Raw genomic sequence first — 24,912 nt, 5'->3', positions numbered from 1 at the left:
ACTCTGAGCAGGTTAGCTAGTATTTCTTTGCTAAATTTCTCTTACTGAGAAAAATGGTTTTTAACTCAGTGCTTTGCAAGGATTAGATGAGATACTGCATGTGAAGCTGTCTGCACCATTTTTGGCACATAGGAGCAACTTGATAACCTGTGGCTGCTGCCGCCGTTACTGTTATTGGCTATTGTAATTTTGTCTCAGCCGCTGAACTCAGTCCAGTAGAGTCCTCGTGATTCCTGGTAGAAAAGATGCATGCTTATGGTAGACAAAATCCTCAAATGACCAATTGCCTTCCCCAAAAAGTTCTCAGTAGTGTTGTATGATTTCATGCAAACTCTGAAATGGCAATTAAGCCAGGGAAAAGAAAAATGAAAACCAGAAGAATTAATCAGCACATGGCAAGAATTTGAAGAAAGGAAGCAATATCTTAACCTAGACAAAGTGCACTAGCAACCAAACCACACAATAAACAGTCATGAAGCCAAATGTCTCACAGGGGAAAAGTGAAGATTTGAAAGTAAAACAACCTTCCCATAATTCTGTAACCGATCCCCCGATTCCTCAGCAAAACCTGGCATGGTCCAAACCCCAGCCCTTTGGATCTAATTGCAGAGGCCTTTAGAAAAGAGCAGTTATGCTAAGTCATGCAGAACTTGCTCATAATCAAAGCACTGCAGGGGTCGGGGGTGGGGGGTAGGTAACAACAACAAAAAAAACAAAACAAAAACTAAAGAAACACTACCAGAGGCTAATGCGTCCCCTGGGGAGAGATGACCAGGAAAGCCGGGAATTTGTTACAAAGGAGAACTAAAATGGAAAGGTTAGTACAGAAAATAGCTCTCCATCTAGCTTGTACAGATCATGGGCAAATGAAAATCCCTGGGCTAATTCATCAAAGACACTGAAAGAGCTCAAAGTCATCAGAGCATCTGAAGTGGGCACCTTTTATGTAGACAAAAGGAAAAAGGATGCTGTCTGAAGAGAACAATTTGTATAGACTGACTTGTTTAGTTTCATAAGAAATGCTCTATAGTGATGGGTTTGGAATAAACAAAAATATAATGTCTGTGTAATTGTATCTGTTTTATGATAAGATAATCATTCAGAATGATAAATTGTGTTAATATCTTACCTGTTACTTCTTGAATGAGTGATCCTAATTGTTTATTCAGAATGATAAATTGTGTTAGTATCTTAACTGTTTCTTCCTGGATGAGTGCTCCCAATTGTTCTTTCAGTAGCGTTGTCTCTAAGTGCCAAGGCAGGCTTCATTGTAACTTTATACTGACTCCCTTGGCTGGTAGGTGAAATCTTATCATCTGAACATGTCACCTCTACAGCTCACAAAGCGTATCATACTCAGCCTGTTGGTGAGCAATGCTACTTCTCTACAGATGTCAGCCTTTCAGAATGTATGTGGTCAATGCAGAGTAGTTGAGTGTTTTTAGAGCCCAGCAAAGGAATTTATCAAGGTATCAGGCATTTTCCTTTTCTCCCAACAGACCTGTTTTTCCTGTTACTGTGCAGGTGTTGGCAACTCCCTGTGCTTTCCCAGGTGGTGTCTGACAGGAACCATCTTAAACGTTCTTTTCACAGTGGTGTCGGCAAGGCCAGTGCGTAAAGTTTGGGGAGCTGGGGCCCCGGCCCATCCATGGCCAGTGGTCCGCCTGGTCGAAGTGGTCAGAATGTTCCCGGACGTGTGGTGGAGGAGTCAAGTACCAGGAGAGACACTGCAATAACCCCAAGTAAGGCTCCAGCAGAAAGATAGTTTTTGCAAGACATTAACCTTCAGCCTGTCACACACCGGTTTTTCTTGTTCATACTTTAATAAGTTTTTTAAATTTTTAATTATTTTGGGTACATCATAGTTATACATATTTATGGGGGTACATGTGATGTGTTGATGCTAGGTGTACAATGTGGAACAATCAAATCAGCATAATGAGATATCCATCACCTCTAGGCTTTATTGTTTCTTTATTAAAAAAATTCCAAAATCATTTCTTTATTAGGCACATTTCATGGTTTCAGTTATTTTAAGATATGCAATAAATTATTGTTAATGATAGTCACCCTATTTGTGTTACTGAATACTAGATCTTATTCATTCTAACTTTTTTTTTGTACCCATTAACCATCCCAACATTACCGTTCTCCCTCCCCACTACCCTTCCCAGCTCTATCAATCCACTCTCTAGCTCTAGCTCTGAGTTCAATTTCTTTTTTTTTTTTTTTTTTTTTTAGCTCTCACATGGGAGAAAATGCAATATTTATCTTTCTCCATTTGGCTTATTTCACTTAATATAATGTCCTGCAGCTCCATTCATCTTCAGTATGCTACCAACTTAAATTGTGTTGTAAATTAAATTAAATTAAATGTTTTCCAAGCTTCCATCACGTTGATCACAGGATTTCATTTTTATAATGGCTGAATAGTAATAAATAGGATTCATAGTATGAAATAGGATTAATACTATCATAATAGGCTGAATACTATTAATTTGAATAATACTATTATACTATATTATATATAGTTACTATTCATATATAGCATATACAATACTATATCGTATATGTAAGACTATAATAGTATTAATATATAGTATCTATACTATCTAGTAGCATTAATAGGATGAATGGATAAAGAAAACATGGCACACTATTCAATTATGTATATGTGCCACATTTTCCTTATTTATTCATGCATTGAGGGACTCTTAGGTTACTTCCGTGTCTTGGCTATTGTGAATAATGCTGCAGTGAACATGGGAATACAGATATCTCTATACACTGATTTCCTTCCTTTGGGGTATTCCTTCGTTTTGGGATTGCTGGATCATATGGTAGTCCTACTTTTAGTTTTTTTGAGGAACCACCATACTAATTTACATTCCCACCAACAGAACACTGTTTTATTTTTTTGGTATTTCTTTTTTTATATTATTTTACTTTAAGTTGTGGGATGCATGTGCTGAACGTGCAGGTTTATTACCTAGGTACATATGTGCCATGGTGGTTTGCTGCACCTATCAACCCATCATTTAAGCTTTAAGCCCCGCATTCATTAGGTATTTGTCCTAAAGCTCTCCCTCCCCTTGCCCCCCACCCCCCGACAGGCCCTGGTGTGAGAAAACACTGTTTTAAAGTGCCATTTTCTTCCCTCCAGTTAGTAACAATCAACCAGAGTTGTACTGTTCGCATGTAAAGTCCATGTGCACCGAGGGAAGGTGTGGTGGGCAGAAACCAAAACACAGCAAAGGAGTCATTCTCTATCGGACTGTGATGATCCAGTAAGACTCTGAGCTACTCTATTCATCTAAACTAGGGTTCTACCGTCATATAATTAAATACTTGTGATACTGTAGAACAGAAAAGTTTGGCCGGCAAACCTCGTGAGTCTCTCAAACGGGTGAACTGCAGAAAGTATGCTGATTTTTGCCTTGCAGGAATGTACATCAACATGTGTTGACAGATCTGCCTGACTTTTCAAGAGAAACCAGAAATACGGAAAAATGCTGCATGTGAAATTTCCCAATTTTAAAAATATTAACAGCAAATTCAATTTTCTTTAAAGACAAAAAAACCCGCTGTGACAACTAGTCCGATCAGCTGTGGATTGAAAGTGGCCTGTGGTCACCTGTGGGCGCTCTTTGGTCTGGTCATACTGGAATCTGAACTGCAGTTTGTGCTCTGTGAACATGAAGGTGGTTTCATGTTACTTTTTTTTTCTTTTAGACGGAGTCTCGCTCTGTTGCCCAGGCTGGAGTACAGTGGCACGATCTCAGCTCACTGCAAGCTCCGCCTCCTGGGTTCATGCCATTCTCCTGCCTCAGCCTCCCGGGTAGCTGGGACTACAGGTGCCCGCCACCACGCCTGGCTAATTTTTTGTATTTTTAGTAGAGACGGGGTTTCACCTTGTTAGGCAGGATGGTCTCCATCTCCTGACCTCGTGATCCACCTGCCTCGGCCTCCCAAAGTGCTGGGATTACAGGCTTGAGCCACCGCGCCTGGCCGGTTTTATGTTACTTTTATATGCTCTAACTCCCACATGAAACACATGTGAGATGTAGATTTTCCAATTGGCAGGATGATGTAGAGAGAGCCCAGGTTTTGGCGATAGATAGAAAGACTCTAAACCGTGTGTCTGCCACTTCTTAACTCTGTGGCTTTGTAAAAGTCATTTGACCTGGGTTTATGTACAAAAAAATGTAGCAGATAACCTTGGAAGGTTGGATGAGGATTAGATATTGCATCTGTAGGATGCCTGACAGACTGGGGAACATTCCGTGGGCATTCAACAAAAGGTTCTGGGATCTGTGTGGTTTTTATCATCCTCATCCCAAGCTCACCGGGAGGACAGGGTCACAGAGGTCAACCTACCAAAGGAGCGTGGAGAGGCAGAGCCTTTACTGATGACACTGACCTTTGAAGAATGTGATGGGGTGAGAAGAATGTGATGGAACCTTGGAAAACATTTAATTTACAACACGATTTAAGTTGGTAGCATAGTGAAGAGGATGAGAACATAGACTCTGAAGTTTGACAGACCGTTTTTGCATCCTGACCCTAACACTTCTGATCTATGACCATAGACAACTTAGTCTTCCTGCTCCAGATTCCTCATTTATAAAAACGGGATAATGATAGCACCTACATCAACTGAGTTAATGTTTGTAAAGTGCCTTAGAAAAGGGTTTGACATGTCATTAACATTGCATAACTATTTGGTAAATTGAGAAATAATGACACTAGAGCAAAAGGAAATTTTTTAAAAAATGAATAGTACTTCATTTGAATCAGCAGTCTGAGTTAGATAAAAAGTCAGTTTTTTTCCCCAAAATATAAAGCAGAATTTGGAGACACTTGGACCATCACGTGTTAGGTGCTACTTGGAATATCGCAGGCTAAAATAGATCTTTTCAATTTCAGCACTATTGACATGGGCTGGAAAATTCTTTGTTGTGGAGGTTTGTCCTGGACATGGTAAGATGTTTAGCAGCATCCCTGCCCTTGACCTACTAATGCCAGTAGGGTCCACTCTTCTTCCACCCACCCACCAAACTGTGACAACCAAAAATGTCTCCAGACATTGCCAAATGTCCTATATGAGACAAAATCATCTCTGATTGAGACTCACAGATGTAATCAGACCCAGTGACTGAATATAATGATAAGGAGGCTGGTGATGCATTTGCAACTTATACCGAGTTATTGTTTTAGTAACAATATTAAAACAATTAATGATGTTGTTTCAGTATCTCCTGGTTTAAGCAGGAGGGTAGTTTCTACCCTCCTGATACTTTGAATGCAAGCATGTCTTAAGTTGAATTGTTAAAATCATCATATTACTTTGCATTTTTGAAGCATAGTTCATGGATCTGGTTTTCATACATTACAACATTTTACAATCTCTATATTTTCCCAAGAAAGACATAGATTACCTAATTCAATAGCTCTGCTGGTAAAATGCATGAATGACACCCCTGAGATTTAAATTAAAACCTCTCATATCTGTAGGATTGAGAGCTCTCATTATAATAGGGCATTGTTCATGGAAACAACATATTGTAATTTAGAGATGCCTAATAGAAGAATTAATCACTAATGTATTTTCATTCAGTGCAGTTTTATCATTTTAAACAAGATTAAAAATAAATCAGGATACTGTTTACTTTATGCATGAAGCCAAAAATAAGTAGATGATAGGTGATCCCGAGACAATTGAATTAATTGTTCTCTCTCTGTTCTTATTTCACTCTGTTGCAGTAATGCTGGTTTTTTCTCCCTGTTTCAAGTTATGGATTTCTTTCTTGCTTCAGTTTAAGTATTTGGTTCTATTAATATCGCTCAGTGTAGCCATTTTCATTGTCTCATCCAAGAAGCAGTGTGAGGTTTCTGTTTCATATAAAGGTGTTTTTCCCAGAACAGATTTTATTTCATAAAAAATGAATGATTCTTGGCTGATTCATAGATTTACCAATTTTTTGTTGATGGCTATCTGGCTCTGGAATGGCCAATGCCAGGCACACAGGGACGTCCTTTGTCCCATGTAAGTGGTAAACAATGTTAACTGATGGAAGCCCTGTTTTTCGCTGAGCCCTCCTATGCCTCAGGGACCTTCCCAATATCCTTCTGTAGGCATTTGTTCCAAATCAGGTTAGAACTGACACATGAGTTGAAACCTGCTGCCTAATCCAGTTATTTCACAGATGAGTAACCAAGGGAGGCAGAGGGCCCCATTCAGAGCAGCAACTCTTGCTCAAGTCCCCATGCTGGTAATGGCAGAGTCAGATTAAGATCCCATAGTCTTAATCCTTTGACATTTTTCGTTTTTTTCTGGTTATTTGTTTATTAAATTATCACCCCATAAGGGAGCCCTAGTGAAATTTCTATAAACTCTCCAAGAAAATTATTAGTGATGTGGTAAGGTGTTCTAGAACTTTCCTAAAACATGAGTCTATTTGAGAAAGAATTGTCTGCTAACTCTAACGCAGCTTAGCACATGGAGTTAGGAGGAAAATCATGGCCCCAGAAGAATAATTGAATCTAACTGGTGGTGTATTTTCCAACCAGTAATTTTGAGGCTCAGCTGGTTATCAGAATCACCAGGTGTGTTTTTAAACATACTGATTTCTGGATCTTCCATATCAGGTACTGTTATTGAGAAAGTGGGTGGAGGTCCCCAGGAATCTGTATATGTATATAGTTTAACAGAGCTCTCTAAGTGATTTTAATACTTATCCAAGCAACACCATTGTAAATATTTGTAGTCAGGACTTGATAAATGATGCAGAAGCAAATGCTGGTATGTTCTTTATAGCTGTCTAATATAAGGACAAAATCATGTGCCTAGGTTTTTGTTTTCTATTTCTATGTTTCTTTGTAATATTAAAGAACTTCTTACACCAAGACATATCATGATAGAATTTTCTGTTAAGTTAGGCTAACACTCATGTTCAAAGGTGCAAACAAATATTGTCTATATTTTTATGGAAATGCCCAAATGCTTGCCAGCAATTACTTTTGATCACTTTGACCATATCCCATAATTAAAAATGAAATGTAATAGTATATAAAAATCAGATCACATAATACTCAGCACAGGGTGGGTACTCAATACAAAAGCATAAGGCATTTATAAATAGTTATAATTTATTCTAACTCTGCCCTAGGTACTGCCCTACATTCTTTACAAAGGTTAGGTCAGTTAATTGTCACAGTTGTTCCTATTTTGCAAATGAGGAGGTTAAATAAAATCGCCTAAAGTTAAGCTGGGAGGAGGCAGAGAATACTGTGTTTAAATCAGGGTCTGGCCAGGTTTGATGGATCATACTTGTAATTCCAGCACTTGGGGAGGCCAAGGCAGGAGGACTGCTTGAGGCCAGGATTTTGAGACCAGCCTGGGCAACACAGACCTTCGTCTCTATAAAAATTTCAAAAATTTGCCAGGCATAGTGGCACATGTCTGTAGTCCTAGCTACTCAGGAGGCTGAGGTAGGAGGATTGCTTGAGTTCCGGAATTTGAGGCTGCAGTGAGCCAAGATTGTGCCACTTCTCTCCAGCCTGGGTGATAGAGCAAGACTCTGTATCAAAAATTAAAAAGAAAAAAAAAAAAAGAATCTGCCTCATTGTAAAAGGCCAGCTCCCTAAACATTGCACGTTATTCATCTTTCTTTCCATGCCTGGCCCCATGGCCTAAGAACTCAGTTAAATGCAGGCATAGTTAAGTAGGAAAAAAATCCTGGACTGAGTCCACAGGCCTGAGCTTGAGCTCGTCTCTGTTTCTTTCTAGCTGTGTGACCCTCCTTCAACAAGTTTTGTGAGCTCTTGTCAGCTGGTTCCCACTTCATCTATAAAAGGAGGACAATGGCTGTATGAATTTGGTGGTCTTTTCCACGTTACAAGTTCTATAAGTCGATAAAGTAACACCTTGCAGTCCTCTTTCCCTTCATTAACTTCATAGGGTCCAAATGAGGTTTGTTAAATCTCAGAGAGTCTTAAACTGAGAAATTAGTTTTAAATACGCCTTGTAAAGATGACCAGGAATATTGAGGCTATGATAGAGCACTTTAAGATTTTTCTAAGTGCTTTTTAGATAATCATTTAAGAAGTCTTTAGGGATCTGATTTATCACAATGGCTGCTGCATGTTTAAGTAGTTGCTCTAGAGTGTTTTGAAATAGCATAAAACTCTCACTCTGGCAGTGTGACATTTCCCGTTCCTGTTGAATCCATTTTAGCATGCAGCTATAGGAGGACTGGATAAATTATGCTGAAGCAATTCCAGGGCTGTTTTAGAGCATACTTGTGCTTCCTAAAAAGACAAGGAATTTTAATCACATAACTTTATTAACCTGGAGCCGCCTTTCATGTTACATGTTGGCATCAAATCTTTATACAAGATGATCCATAGTTGAGTTTTGGCCTTCAGAGAAAACTCCAAATGGGAGGAATGAAAAGAAACCACAGCTCTGTGCACAGAGGAAGCTGGATACAATGATATGGGTAATTTTCAATGTGGTGGTGCTCTTTTTTCCTTTATTTTGCTTTCTGGTTTTTGCAGATTAGACTCTGCCTACCAAGATCTTAAAGAGCTTGCCTTTACATCATAATTATTTATGTTCTAATGGAATTCCCTACTCTGGAAATCCATTTCCCATTGTGCTTGGCAGGAAAGGAGTAGGCCACCTGCAAAGCTGAGAAGTGATTATGCTGATGAAAACAAGAGAATGTTTTCCCTCTGGGTTCAGAATCAATCAGAAGGAACACACAACAGTCATATTATAATCAAAATATCTCAATGACTGACAGCTGAATTGGGGAGAGCAGCAAATGGTGCTTTCTGTTCCTTCTCCCCAATGTGCTGACATTCTCTGCAATAGCAGGTGCATGGCAAAGTGTGGGAAGATAATGAGAGTGTTAGAAAATGGGAGAAAGCTGGAGAGGTAGCTTGGGTCCACGTTTGAACAGCTTTTGATGCCAAAAGATAGGGTGTGTGCAGGTAGCACGCAAGCACACATATACAGTAAAAGAACATTTAGGTGTGTTTACAGATTTCCCTAACAGAGGAGCTAATATGATGAGGGTCAAGAAAATCCCTTCAGTTAGAACAGCAGTCTCCAGTTTCATCCAGGTTGCTGTGAATGCCATTATTTCATTACTTTTTACGGCTTAGTAGTAGTCCATGATCTATATACACCATATTTTCTTTACTTGTTGATTGATGGGCATTTGGGCTGGTTCCATATTTTTGCAATTGCAAATTGTGTTGTTTCTCAGGAATAGAAAACCAAATATTGTATGTTCTCACTCATATGTGGGAGTTAAGCTATGAGGACACAAAGGCATAAGAATGATACATTGGACTTTGGGGACTCAAGGGGAAAGGATAGGAGGTGGCAAGGGATAAAAGACTACACATTGGGTACAAGGTACACTGATCGAGTGAGGGGTGCACTAAAATCTCAGAAATGTTTACTAAATAACTTATTTATGTAACCAAACAACCTATTGAAATAAAATTAGAAATTAAAAAATTGTTCTACCATAAAGACACATGCACATATATGTTCATTGTAGCACTATTCGTTATAGCAAAGGCATGGAGTCAATCTAAATACACATCAACAGTAGACTGGATAAAGAAAATGTGATACATATATACCATGGAATACTATGCAGCCATAAAAAAGAGTGAAATCATGTCTTTTGCTGTCAGATAGAACTGGAGGTCATTCTCCTAAGCCAACTTAAGGCAGGAACAGAAACCTGAATATGACATATTCTTCCTTATAAATGGGAGCTAAACATTGAGTACAAATGGGCACAAAAAAGAGAACAACGGACATTGAGGGTGGAGGGTTGGAGGAGGGAGAGGATTGAAAAACTATGTGTCAGATACTATGCTTATTACCTAGGCGATGAAATAGTCTGTACACCGAACTCCTGTGAGACGCAATTTACCTGTATAACAAACCTTTACATGTACCCCTGAACCTAAAATAAAAGTTTTTTAAAAGTTTTTAAATTAAAAAACAAAAGAATATTCTTTCAGGCTGGATGCAGTGGTTCACACCTGTAATCCCCACGCTTTGGGAGCCTGATGGGGGTGGATCACTTGAGTTGAGGAGTTTGAGACTGGCCTGGGCAGCATGGTGAAACCACATCTCAACAAAAAGTACAAAAATTAGCCAGGTGTAGTAGTGCATGCCTCTAGTCCCAGCTACTTGGGAGGCTGAGGTAGGAGGCAGAGCCAGAGAGGTGGGGAGGCAGCAGTGAGCCGAGATCATGCCACTGCATTCCAGCCTGGACAACAGTGTGAGACCCTGTCTCAAAAATAATAAAAAGTAAATATTATTTCAACAGTGTTTAGGCAAATTGACAGAATGTAAAAATTAGATTGGTGATGGCAAATAAATTTGATTTAGCATGCCAATTTTAATGAGTGAGCAGTGGTAAAGAAAAGAACTAGAAAAAAAGATTCCCTGATTGATTAGTTTGTCTAGCCTAGATTCAAGAAAGAAGGTGGTAAATTGTATGCTATGTACTTGCATTCCTGTAATAGACTGTGCGCATTTGCATACACTGTGGCAATGTTCATCCTGATTGCCTCTCTATTATTATGTGTGACTAACAGTGAACCCTTTGATTGCTAACATTAAAGTTCATTAATTTCATTTTTAGGCCTCAGTATGGTGGCAAATTCTGTCCAGGTTCTAGCCGTATTTATCAGCTGTGCAACATTAACCCTTGTAATGAAAATAGCTTGGATTTTCGGGCTCAACAGTGCGCAGAATATAATAGCAAACCTTTCCGTGGATGGTTCTACCAGTGGAAACCCTATACAAAAGTGGAAGGTAATGTGGTCTCTATGACATTCAAATAAGTCTCTATGTGGATAATAATGTGATTGAACAATACAGAAGAAATTGTTGCCCGTATCAAAGAATTTCCATGTTTACCTTTCATTCCCCAGACCCATCCTGGCCCAGTGTTTCATTCCATGGGTTTTGTTTATTTTTCCACTATATATATTTTTTCCCATAAGATACCTCTTGTCTCCCACATCTGTAAACCCAAGGTTTCATATGTTTGGAATGTACTTATGTTTCTCAACTTACCTTTGACATTTTGGCAATTAAGTCTCCCAGGGATCTTAATTGAAATGGGTATGAAGTGTCCAGACCAAAAACTCATGAAACCATATATACCCCACAGAGGCACCATACACAGTAACTGACATGTCAGTTAATTACAAGCATGGGAAGGCCTGTTTGTAAAGTGTGTGCATGCATGCAGACACACACACAGAATCATAAATAAAAATTATACTAGGTTCTTGGTACTTACTATACTTAAAGTTATTATGGCTTGTATTTTATTTTTTAAATTAATATGTCTTTATTTTGACTGAATAATGAAACATTAGTTACAGCAGAACAGTTTAATGTAGTTGCTTTTGCCTGTGTAGAATAAGCTGTCATCATTCTAGTTGTTTCATTACTTCTATCCATTTGATTTATCAAAACTTATTCATGCTGTCTTGAAACAGGATTGTATGCGAATCCCAACCGCCCATGTGTAGACTGGAAAGATAATAAGTTTAATGGGCTGTTCTGTGCACAAGCTCAACATGAACCTATATTAATCAGTGATCATAAAGGAAGCTTATATAATTACAGGCATCATTATAACAAGTAGAGCCTCCAAATCAAACGAGAGGATTGTGCAGCTTTGCTCAGTATCAGCCCAGCCATTTCAGGAGCACTGATGTGGTTTTGGGTCATGACTGTTTGTCCATAAAGCATAGATAGAGACAGTTTCAAAGCTGTGTCTTAGGAGGAAGTAATGAGGGACATATAGAGGTTTACTGAGAAACGAGTTACATTCAAAACTTCAAAGAGCTATTGAATAGGAAGGATGTTCGATTTATTTCAAATTGCTTTAGAGAACAGAATTAATTCAAGGGCTGAGAACAATCTAGCCATATTATATCCTCAGAGACACCTTCCTTGACAGCCTGTCAAAATATTCTTCCTTCATGTTGTTCTCTGAACGCTTTACCCCATTTTATTCTTCATAGCTCTTCTCAGTGCATGAATGTATTTTTATCTAGTCATTTATCTTCCCCCCAACAAGAATTTAGGTTCCACAAGGACTAAGGCTTTTTCTATCTTGAGCTTGCTTGTATCTCCAGCATCTAAGAACAGCATTTGGTATATATTTGTGTAATGGTTTTAATTTTTGAAATGAATGAATAAGTAACTAAATATTAACTGTCCAAAATGAAAATATACTCCCTCTGTAAGTAATAAGCTCCCCATCACTAGAGGCATTCTACCAGGAACTGAGTGATTTCAAAGGAAGGATGCTATACAGCAGGTCCCAGCAGATGCTGCAGTTGCTTCCAATTCCAAACTTGGAAGATTTCCTTTCTCTTGGTTGTATACTCTTGCGAACCCATGCTTCCTGTCTGTGGTTCTTTCTCCATGACTCTGTTGTCCCTCCTTTTACTTCCTCTTTTATTCTTTGCTTTGGCTTCATGGATATTCCTTGGCCTTTATCACATTACGTCTTTCATTTAAATATAGTGTTTGTGCAATCGGTCCTGTTATCACCCTTAAATAAATTCTGTGTTGAAGATATAAGGAGGAAGTTAAACAAATACATTTTGCAATTTAGAAAGTGTTTGCTGGTTTCAAAGTTCTTTCACTAATTTTATTGCAGTTTTCACTGAGTAGGGAGCATGCAATTTCATTCATGCATGCGACAGATGTTTACTGGGCTCTTTTTGTGTAGGAGACACTTTGCTAGATGCATAGGAGAATGCATTGAATCAAACATAGACTCCCAGCCTTAGGATCTGACCTCTCAATGGAGGGAGACAGAAAAGTTAAGGCCTTCTAGTCTCTCCTTGTCTCCTTTTGATACTTACATCAGGGGAGACTGACCATGACTTTAAGGTCTTGCAATATTTCTGCAGTTAAGAAAGAACAAAGGAAGACTTTGTTTATGAATGTGGCCAATCTCTATGCTACAGGAGTGAAGTTTTTTCCCTTCTTTCCTCTGTGTTTCTAAGGGACTCATAAACTCACCCAGGAATCTGTGCTAAAAGGAAAAAAAAAAAGGGAACTTTCTAAAACTTGTTAATTCCTGGAAATGATAGAGAAAAGAAAGGGCATATAGGTCATCCAACTCCTTAATCTCATGTGCAGAAACTAGGAGGCATTAAATAAAGCTGCTATTTAAAAAAAAAATAGATGAGAGAGAAACTTTTAACCCACCCACATATCTGCATATTTGAACTGTGATAATTTAAATCCTTTCATGTTTGAGTTTTGACTTTGTCTTTTATTGAGAGGTTTTATGAAGCACTATTTGCCAACTGTTGACACATTTGTAAAACTGTTGTTAGGGGATATCGCTCAATATCGCCCACAGAAGGTCTCTTGGGAGAAACATCATCTGGAATTCCTGGCCAAGAAGAGCTCTTTCTATTTGAGAAATTGGCATAGGAACTCCTTTCTGATAACAAGAGCTCTATAAATATATATATATATATTTTATTTTTGCCTCTGATATCAGAAACGTCTCAGGGATTTAAGGGCCAATAGAAGTTACCATTTTGTAGCTTTCGGGATGAGTTTATTTGCTTTCTCTTCATTTTTATGACATGGTTTTTTTTTTTTTTTTTCTATATATGTTTTACAAACATGACTAACCATATGACTTTTCTCCCTGGTGCCTAAAACCTTTTCTCTTAACAGACTGAGTAAATATCTAAAGTAATCCATGCCCTAAATCAAGGTCATCAAACTATGGCCTGCTGGCCAAATCTGGTGTGTATTTGTTTCATCGGGTTTTATTAGAACACAACAACACTACTTCATTTCTATGTTGTCAATGGCTGACCATCAGGCCTTTGAAACCTGAAAGATTTACTATCCAGGGAGGCTGGATAGTAACCCATTGATCATGTGTATGGTGACTATCCCTAAGGATGAGAAAAATAAAATTGTTACATATTACTCTTAAATTAGTTTTATATGGATTGTTAAATGAGACTCATGCTTTGGAAGTCACATAATATGGGCTTATATGTGCATACGCACATGCACATATGCATATAACACTGTGCATAACATTTTCCATTTTCATCATGACAGCTTTCTCAGTAAATTTAATTCATCCTTTTGGCAATTGTATCATTTTTCCTTAGTTTCCTCTTGACCATTTCCTATCTTGATCTCTTTGCTTCTAGAGGAAGATCGATGCAAACTGTACTGCAAGGCTGAGAACTTTGAATTTTTTTTTGCAATGTCTGGCAAAGTGAAAGATGGAACTCCCTGCTCCCCAAACAAAAATGATGTTTGTATTGACGGGGTTTGTGAAGTAAGAGAATGTTTCTGCTTTGGAGTATATGAGCATGCTTGTGTTTCATCATATCATAGGTGTACTGTGAAGAGTGGTGTGAGAGATGGTGTGTCTGCAGAAAAGCAGGTGGCATAGAGGGAAAGGGCAAAGTGTTTCACTGGATTTGAGCACCATGTCTTTTTTTTTTTTTTTGAGACGAAATTTCACTCTCGTTGCCCAGGCTGGAGTGCAATGGTGCGATCTCGGCTCACTGCGACCTCTGCCTCCTGGGTTCAAGTGATTCTCCTGCCTCAGCCACCCTAGTAACTGTGATTACAGGTGCATGCCACCATGCCCGGCTGATTTTGTGTTTTTAGTAGAGACGGGATTTCACCATGTTGGCCAGACTGGTCTTGAACTCCTGACTTCAGGTGATCCACCCACCTCGGCCTCCCAAAGTGCTGGGATTATAGGCGTGAGCTGCCACGCCTGGCCGAGCACCATATGTACATTCCTCATTTACTTGTTGCATGAGCCTTGTCCAATTATTTTAGTTTATTTTTCACTCTACTTGCACATATATAGAAGGAGACGATGCTATATCCTACTTTGCATAGGAGTTGTAAAAATGAAATAAGAATGTAAATAATAAACTTAGGCCAGGTGCAGTGGCTCATGCCTGTAATCCCAGCACTTTGGGAGGCTGAGATGGGTAGATCACGGAGTTAGGAGATTGAGACCATCCTGGCTAACACGGTGAAACTCTGTCTCTACTAAAAATAGAAAAAAAATTAGCCGGACGTAGTTGCGGGCACCTGTAGTCCCAGCTACTCAGGAGGCTGAGGCAGAAGAATGGCGTGAACCTGGGAGGCAGAGCTTGCAGTGAGCCGAGATGGCTCCAGTGCACTCCAGCCTGGGGGACAGAGCAAGATTCCACCTCAAAAAAATAAATGTAAATAATAAACTTCTATTGCATGTGTACTAAGTACCTTTACTACACGATGAGAACTTCACAAATGTATTTTAAAATACTACTACTATTTGTCCCCAGTTATTTTTCCTTTCACTTTGGTTGCTCATTTTCTTTTCCATTTTAATTTTAGTTTGAGCCCTTTGATCTTTTAAGGGTGTGTGTTTGTACACATGCATGCGTGTCTATTGTCCAGCATTTTTATGTTGGAGTCACACAGCTGGCCTGAATAATCTCAGCTGATACTAGTAGCAATGGTGACTTCTTATTCCAGTTTCATCAGTGAAGAGCCTAAGCCTTAGATAAGTTATATAACTTGCCCAGTCATCTAATAATGTCAGCGTAGGAATTTCAACCCCAAGTGAGTCCAACTTGAAGCTATGATTCTTAACCATAAGCTGTACTGCTTCTCTAATGTTCTGTAAATGCAGAGAACCATGTATCTCTTAATTATTCCCAGTTTCTGGCTTCTCCGATCTTTGATTTTCTCATGTTTTTTGTTTTTGTCACAGCTAGTGGGATGTGACCATGAACTAGGCTCTAAAGCAGTTTCAGATGCATGTGGCGTTTGCAAAGGTGATAATTCAACTTGCAAGTTTTATAAAGGCCTGTACCTCAACCAGCATAAAGCAAATGGTGAGAGATGCTGCTGTTTGTTATTTCTAATGAGATACAACTTTTGCTACTGAACAAATTTGAGTCACACCAAATGTGATTGAGCCTTTTACTAGTTCACTGGACACACTAGTGATGGTGGCATTTGTTACTTGTGCAAGAGTAAGGGAGGATAGTTGTGAGGAATTTCGTCAATTCGTTACCTCGCAGAAACATACTAAATAAATGCCTTTCTGCTTTGCGTTTTTAGTATGCCAACCAGGCCCCTTGTATGTCCAAGTGCATTTGTTAAGCAAAGAAACATTGTGAAACTTTGGTGAACTCTACTCACAGTGTTAAATGAATATTTGAAGCAATTATCTAAATATCTTGAGTAAAATTAAACTTTTGATCCCTGTTTTCTGAATTTCATCATTGAAGATACATGGCTCCAAGTTTCTTCTAGAAAGTTTTTTTGTTTTTTGTTTTTGTTTTTTTTTTTTTTTGAGACAGAGTCTCGCTGTGTTACCCAGGCTGAAGTACAGTGGTGTGATCTCAGCTCACTGCAGCCTCTGCCTCCCAGGTTCAAGAAGTTCTCCTGCCTCACCCTCCTGAGTAGCTGGGATTGTAGGCACCTGCTACCATGTCCAGCTAATTTTTGCATTTTTAGTAGAGATGGGGTTTCACCACACTGGCCAAACTGGTCTCAAACTCCTGACCTCAGGTGATCCGCCCACTTTGGTCTTAGGAAGATTTTTTAAAAATCTTCCTGAATTTTGTGGCCTTTTTTGGTCTGGGAAGGAGAAGAGTGTATTTCTTGTCCACAGAAAATATGCTTGGAAGGCTTTGGGAAGCCACATACATTTTCTCTCTAGTGTTCTTACTATTTGGAAAATGAAATCATTGATCATGTTTGCTTCATAGAGTAAAAATGAATTTAGCTAGTGATTCAAAAACCTCACTCTATAAAAATGAACACTACATGTCAGGGCCATTTCTAGTCCCCTTTCAGCAGTGCATAGGGTAGAATTCAGACGTGTTCTCTTCTTTCCATTTAGAATATTATCCGGTGGTCATCATTCCAGCTGGTGCCCGAAGCATTGAAATCCAGGAGCTGCAGGTTTCCTCCAGTTACCTCGCAGTTCGAAGCCTCAGTCAAAAGTATTACCTCACCGGGGGCTGGAGCATAGACTGGCCTGGGGAGTTCCCCTTCGCTGGGACCACGTTTGAATACCAGCGCTCCTTCAACCTCCCGGAACGTCTGTACGCACCAGGGCCCACAAATGAGACGCTGGTCTTTGAGGTAAGCCCCTTCTGTGTATTCAGTTCTCAGTGCTTCTTGCTACGTTTATAGCGATGACTGCAATTTGAGCCAGATTAAAGAACTCCAATCCTTCTAGTTCAAAGGTGTTTCCTGGCCGGGCACAGTGGCTCATGCCTATAATCCCAGCACTTTGGGAAGCTGAGGTCAGGAGTTCGAGGGCAGCCTGGCCAACATGGTGAAAACCTGTGTGTATTAGAAATACAAAAATTAGCCAGGTGTGGTGGCAGGTGCCTGTAATCCCAGCTGTTAGTCAGGGCTGAGGCAGGAGAATTGCTGGAACCTAGGAGGTGGAAGTTGCCATGAGCCAAGATCATGCCACTACACTCCAGCCTGGGCAACAGAGCAAGACTCCATTTCAACACAACAAGAAGAAAAGTGTTTCCTAATAGGCTAAATTACAAAGTAATGGGGAGAAGACAGTGATTCCATTTGGAGGAAGAGGACAGGAACCCAAAGGGCCTCTAAGAGGATGGGTAGATTTTCATATTTAGAGGCCAACCTTTCACCAATATGCTTGGGTTTCAAGAATGCCAAAGAATGTAGCAAGAATACTTTTTATATTATTCTGGTTTGTCTATGTATGCCATTTGGATGCTCCATTGTAGCTATTCATAACATAGGTCAACTGGACTAGGAGAAGGGATTAATAGTAGAGAAAATGCTTGCTTGGGTGTCAGCAGAGTTTCGTCATACTGAACTATCATGATTTTGTAGGTTGTAGCTTCCCCATAGATAAGAAAAGGAAAAAAAGGGTAATAAAAATGATAATTAAAAGAACCAACATATCTGGAAATGACCTGCAAGGTTGTTATCATAGAAACATTTTTTTTAGTCCTCATCATGTTTCTGAGTGCTTTTTCTCTGTTTGTAAAATGGGGCTGACTGTTGGCTCTTACAGGCAAGTGATTTGCTTTAGGTTGTCTAGAAATGATACTGAGCACTTACATATCCAGGTACTCTGATGAGTCATTTTAAGCTTCAGTTTCTTACCTGTGAAATCGAGGTAGAAAATGGACTTCACTAACCAGAAAAATAAGGAATCAAGTGTGAAAAAAGATTAAAAGACTTGCCTATCTCATACAACCAGGAAAAAAACAGAGCTGAAGTGGAGTCAAAATATTTTCCACCCAGGAGTATGAGATCTGTGTAACACTCAGATTACTGTTCTCTTCTCAAATAAACATAAGATCAAGATCAATGCAACTGTTATTATTATCATTATTATTATGACTATAATAGAGTAGGTTCAGGCATTCTGTGATCAGTTTCATGCATTCATTTCTTGAATGCCCACAACAACCTTAGGAATGTAGGTATTGTTACTTAATCCCCATTGTACAGATGAGAAAACCGAGCCTTAAAGAGATTGTGTTACATGTAAGTGGTAGGACTGAGGTTTGAACATAAATCTTTCTGACTCACTTGCCCACACCATTATCCTAATATATCACCAATACTGGCAAGGCTCAGCTACTTGTCATTATATGGTTTTTCTCAATGTGAAATGCTTGAACTCTGTGGGAGGTACAAAGCCTACTAGAGGTGGGGGATAGAGAGTTTGCTATTTGGAAACATCTGTCATCCAGATTTGAATTCATAAAACACTGAGAACGTATGCGTGTATTTTGACTGACACTGACCTAGATCTGTGGCAACTAGAGGGTTGATCTGAAAAGTGACTATTAGGAAGATTGTGTTCATAAAGTTGTCTAATGATTTTTACTTGAAATAATTTATTTTCCTCTATCTTACGTATGTTAGTTCACGTAAGACTATTGGCACTTACCGTGTTCTTGGTGCTGAGGAAAGGCACATAGTGCTTGTTTTCTGGGCTGACAGCATGCTGTGTCCTCAATCATCTCGGGGTATTTTGGTCAGATAAGTGATTAATAAGGCAGTTTTTCAGAGGCAGCTACTTCTTTTGTCTAAACTGAAGCACTCAATTTATTATCTTTCTCCGTTCCATGCACGGTGGGACTGGGTAATTCTTTGAACAAATACCATGTACCATGATATTGGTATTGACCTTCTGCAGCTCACAGTGGTTTATGGGGAAAGAAATAGAAATGAATTTCTCTTACCCAGTGTGTGGGAGTTTGTATTCTGTGTGTTGAGTTATGGTGGGTGAAATCAGATGACATCTTGGTTTCCCTAATGGATTCTTAGATTTGCTAGAACTTCAGAAAGCAGAATAGTGAAAATGTCCATACATTAAGAAATCAACTGAGGCAGGTGGATCACTTGAGGCCAGGAGTTTGAGACCAGCTGGGATAACGTGGCAGAACCCCCATCTCTACTAAAAATACAAAAATTAGCTGGGTGTAGTGGTGCACGCCTGTAATCCCAGCTAGTCAGGAGGTGGAGGCAGGAGAATTGCTTGAACCTGGGAGGCACAGGTTGCAGTGAGCCGAGATGGCACCACTGCACTCCAGCCCGGGCAACAGAGTGAGTGAAACTCCGTCTCAAACAAAAGAAATCACTGCGTTCCTCTGTGTCACATGCACTGAGCTGCTCTTGTGTTTCACATTGATAGTAAACTGGGTGTATAGTAGTAGATAAACAGAAAAGAAAATTCTCCTGCTGTAATGAAACTTAGAATGTTGGAAGGTACAGTACAGCATTACACAAATGAATATATAAACAAAGACAGATGTATAGATTGTGGTAGGTTCTTTGAGAGAAAATAAAGTATAAGAAAAAAAAAAAAAGAGAGAGACTGTTTGAATTAGAGAGTTGGTGAGGAATTATCTGAGAATTACCATGTGAGGTGAAACTTGAAGGATGAGAAGAACCAGCCAGGTAAAGAGTAGAGGAAATTCAGGCAGAGGAAGCAACAATTTAAAACCCCAGATGGGTATGGTGGCTCATCCCTGTAATCTCAGCACTTTGGGATGCTGAGGTGGGTGGATTACTTGAGTCCAGGATTATGAGATCAGACCGGCCAACATGGTGAAACGCTGTTTCTACTAAAAATACAAAAATTAGCCAGGCGTGGTGGTGCATGCCTGTAGTCCCAGCTACTTGGGAGGATGAGGCAGGAGAATCATTTGAGCCTGGGAGGCAGAGGTTGCAATAAGCCGAGATCGCACGACTGCGCTCCAGCCTGGGTGGTAGAGCGAGACTGTCTCCGAATAAATAAAACCTCATGTGGAGAATCAACTTAATATTTTAGAAGAACTAAAAAATAGGTGAATCTAACTATAGCGTAGTGAGGAAAGAAAGTATTGAGGTGTGAGATGGGTATAGTGGGGGCGGGGGTGGCCCACAGCTAATATAAGCCATGGTAAGGAGTTTGGATTTCATCCCAATAACAACATCAGGATTTCAAGAAAGAGAGTGGTTTACACCATCCTGGCCAACATGGTGAAACCTCGTCTCTACTAAAAAATACAAAAATTAGCCGGGCATGTGGTGCATGCCTGTAGTCCCTGCTACTCGGGAAGCTGAGGCGGGAGAACCACTTGAACCGGGAGGCAGAGTTAGCAGTGAGCCCAGATCGCGCTACTGCACTCCAGTCTGGCATCAGAGCAAGACTCCATCTCAAAAAAAAAAAAAAAAAAAAAAAAAAAAAAAAAAAAAAAAAAAAATTCAACCAGGCTGCTATGTAAATAAGTGATTAAGAGGCAAGAAGCAAACTGGGGAAATAGGAAAATGGTTCTAGAATTCCAGGTAAGGAGTGACAGACGCTGAAACAGGTGGTGACTGTGAAGGCGGCAGGATGTGGATCTGTTTGCAGTGTATTATAGTAGAGAATTGGAAGCTAGAAAAGTTACTAGAGATGTATAAGAAATGAACTCTGAGAGAGAAAGATGTGGTAGAGTCTCAGGTTTTTTCCCCAAGCATTTGGAGGATGGTTTTACCACTATCATTGTCTTGAGGATGACTGGAAACAGGTTTAGGGATAAGGGAAAATTCCATTTTAGCCGCCATATATTTGCAGTGTATCTTAGATATTCAAGAGTAGCTGTCAAGTAGGCAATTGAGTATGTGTTTAATGCATGAAAAAAAGCCTTGGAATGAATATGCAAATCAGTTCCTAAAAATACCTAAAAGAGTATAGCAGTATATCATTTGTTAACTGAGCAGGGCACTTGGATCCAACTTTTCTCTGATAAGCTGCCTCTTGGGAGAAGCCAAATAATTGCAATATCCAGAATGTGCCTTGTGAAGAAATATTGAGCCTTGGTTGACACCACCAATAAAGAGGAGAACGCACCTGGCATGGAGAGGCGTGCTGGTGCTGGAAATAGGATCTTCACAGATGTGAGGGCGTTTGTATGTAGATGCAAATCTCTCATCTAGTCTTGTATTTGTGCCCTGCACTTGCACACCCACAGACATGAGAGTGGAGATGCCCTCATTCATGGCAACAGGGATGGCATCCTAGCTGTTCTTCCTGCTGTTGCTCCAATCGTGTATGTTTCTATCCAGATTTTAAGGTATCTTAGATCTGTCTGAATCTCATACACAAGAGCTATGCAAATTCAGTTTACAGTAGGCTTTGCAACTTTATTCCCTTGATGACATTTGATACCCTCTGTGGAGGCAACCAGAAAAACCCACTAAGTGCCAGTTTCACAGTTTTAAGACCACGCAATCTATTATTCAGATTTCAGAAGCATAGCATTTTCCGTAACATTAAAGGACTATTAGTAGATAATACAGAAATACTTTTTTTTAGGCCGTGGTGGTAGAAAATGAAGGGTTAGTCTCCCTTCATTTCTACTCCCAAGAGTAGTGATTAAGTAGTACTAGCCTTAAATATTTACTAAGGAAGAAGAGTAGCAGACAATTAAAAATAAAACACACAACCTTAAATTCTGAGATGTTCTACACAGGGAATGGCTGAGAGTACAGACTCTTAACTAGCTATATAACTTGGGCAAGTTTCTTAATCTCTGTGTCACGTAATGTCTGTATTTGTAAAATGGGCAAACAATACCAGCTAATTATTAGGGCCATTATAAGGATAACTGAAGATAAGTTCAGTGCCTACAAAGTACTTAGGCCATGATGTTTATTACTATTGCCATTATTTTGCCCTCTGAGTACATCACATATATTTTATATATATATGAAACCTGAGACCATATTTAGCAAACTGGTGATCACAATCAAGTTCAGCCCTAGGCCCACATTGTATGTGTATATATATATAATATATAATATATGAGATATATAGTGATATATAAAATATGTAGTATACAGAATATATGAGATATATAGTGATATATTATACAAAATATATATCATATATATCATATATGAGATATATATGATATATATATCTACATATAAATATATAACATACATTTATATATTTGAATATAAAATATAAATATATGTATTTTTTGAGGCAGAAGTGCAAAAGTTGCCCAGGCTGAAGTGCAGTGGCCCAGTCTTGGCTCACTGCAGCCTCCACCTTCCAGGTTCAAGAGATGCTCCTGCCTCAGCCTCCCAAGTAGCTGGGATTACAGGCATGTACCACCATGCCTGGCTCATTTTGTATTATTATTATATTTTTTTTAGTAGAGATGAGGATTTACCATGTTGGTCAGGCTGGTCTTGAACTCCTGACCTCAAGTGATGTTTTGGAGGATGTTCTGGAGGTTGTTTTGGAGGATGGTTTTACCACTATATCATTGTCTTGAGGATGACTGGAAACAGGTTTAGGGATCTCCTGACCTCAAGTGATCCACCTGCCTCGGCCTCCCACAGTGCTGGGATTATAGGTGTGCACCGTGCCCAGCCATGTATAATATTAAAATGGACAAAATAGATTAATGCTTTAGTATCAGGTGACTTCTTACATACGAATTTTTGAAATTCTTAAGAAAACCTCTCGTCCCAGGAGATATTTGAGTTTGCAACCTTGATCATGAGTTAACTCCCATCATCTTTCTAACTGGAGATACCTAGTCCCATCACATGCCTCAAAGATCTCATACCACCTACTCGAAAGAAGCTGTCATTAGGAGATGTTCTCCCAACCCTCTCAGCATTTTTATTTGAGAGGAAGAGATAAGCAATTCCCAATCAAAATAGACTATGGCCAGGATAGTCTGGAGCTCAACAGTGAATCCAGCCCCTGATATTATATGTTAATTAAACCTAAGTCATAGGAGTTGAACTCTCCTATTAAAGATTTCTGGATTTTTTCAGTCATCTTTTAGATATATTGTGTTCTTGAAGGTACCCGTTTTAGAGAGCAGGACTTCATTAATTTTTGCCAAGGGGCCTTCAATCCACCTCAAAGCAAATGTACACAAACCAAGTTCTGTGGCTGAAAGTGAACCTGAATAGGGAAACGGGGGCACATGTGTCTCACAATCTCTGCCATGGGTACTCAGAACAAAGTGCAAATCACTCCTGATGAGAAATACGTTTTTTACCGCTTAATGACAACCATTTTCTCTGCTGTTTGTCTCTCCAGTTTTGTTCATAGACACAGAACCATTCAGCAGGCTTCCACAATTCTGTTTGTGATTTAAGCTTTGTGTTAAACTGATATTATCTGTGGGAGAACCACAACAAAGAATGAGACAAGAAATGATGGAAAGTGTAAAACAGAGATGGAGTTCCTTCTCACTTTCACCTTTAGACCCTGAAATCTCCCATTGTCTGTTGACCACATTAGCCAGGCCATTGACATGCTGTCACTGAACATTAGATAAGCTTCAAGCTGAGCCATTTTATTTGTGCTTTGTTTAATCCATGCACAGCTCCATATGTCATTCATCTACATGATTTAGCCCTGACAAAAACTAAACGTTTAGATTTTTCACCAGGTGTAAGATTTTTCCTGATAGTTACAAGTTATTTTTGAGATGGCCGGGCACAGTGGCTCATGCTGGCAATCCCAGCACTTTTGGGAGGCCAACATGGGTAGATCACCTGCGGTCAGGAGTTTGAGACCAGCTCGGCCAACATGGTGAAACCCTGTCTCTACTAAAAATACAAAATTTAGCTGGGCATGGTGGCGGGCGCCTATAATCCTAGCTACTTGGGAGGCAGAGGCAGGAAGAATTGCTTGAACCCAGGAGGCAGAGGTTGCGGTGAGCTGAGACTGTGCCATTGCACTCCAGCCTAGGAGACAAGAACGCAACTCCATCTCAAAAAAAAAAAAAAAAAAAAAAAAAAAGTTATTTTTGAGGAATGGAAGATTGGCCTCCTTTGGTGATAGAGTTCTATAAAATTGATCTGGTTCATCAATCTATCTCTTTGTAAATAATACAGCACCTTGAATGACAACAGTAACAAAGATAAGGTGTAAGGACAAATGTTGAGTAGATCGAAATAAAATCATAAAAACAAAGTCTTCCCCAGGTTCAATTGGATATATATATCATATGTTTTTAAAAGTAATTATTTACTACTACATAAAAGAACTACAGAAATATCTCCAGTAATACAAAATTGTAGCTTCTTCACAGTGGAATAAGGTCATATTTGCTTGCTTATTGTTTTCCAAAATATTTCCTTATGCACTTTCTACCAATAGATTCAAGAAGAACTTAATGTCCAAGGAATCTGACCTATCTGAAAACAATCTAGATGGAAACTTGTATGATTAATTGGACATGCCTTGCTTATATTTTTAAAGGAGTTATGGTTTCATTCAAAAGTTGCAAATATATTTGAAGCAAAAAAAAAAAAAAAAAACCCCTCCAGTAACC

General features: G+C 39.3%; 1 protein-coding gene across 2 annotated transcripts in view; it reads left to right on the top strand.

Moving 5' to 3' along the window:
- The window catches only part of ADAMTS18 (ADAM metallopeptidase with thrombospondin type 1 motif 18), a 152,506-nt gene that overhangs the window by 98,381 nt on the left and 29,213 nt on the right, over positions 1-24,912 (top strand). For both annotated transcript variants that reach the window (XM_025370569.1, XM_025370570.1), the window contains exons 12-16: positions 1,594-1,742; positions 10,680-10,852; positions 14,257-14,387; positions 15,831-15,954; positions 16,971-17,215. In XM_025370569.1, coding sequence (XP_025226354.1) covers positions 1,594-1,742; positions 10,680-10,852; positions 14,257-14,387; positions 15,831-15,954; positions 16,971-17,215 — 822 coding nt within the window. The remainder of the gene's footprint in view (positions 1-1,593; positions 1,743-10,679; positions 10,853-14,256; positions 14,388-15,830; positions 15,955-16,970; positions 17,216-24,912) is intronic.

This window comes from Theropithecus gelada, chromosome 20 (genome assembly GCF_003255815.1).
Source record: "Theropithecus gelada isolate Dixy chromosome 20, Tgel_1.0, whole genome shotgun sequence".
Lineage (NCBI taxonomy): Eukaryota > Metazoa > Chordata > Mammalia > Primates > Cercopithecidae > Theropithecus > Theropithecus gelada.
Note: the sequence above shows the minus strand (reverse complement) of the source record. Positions and strands in the feature narration are given on the sequence as shown.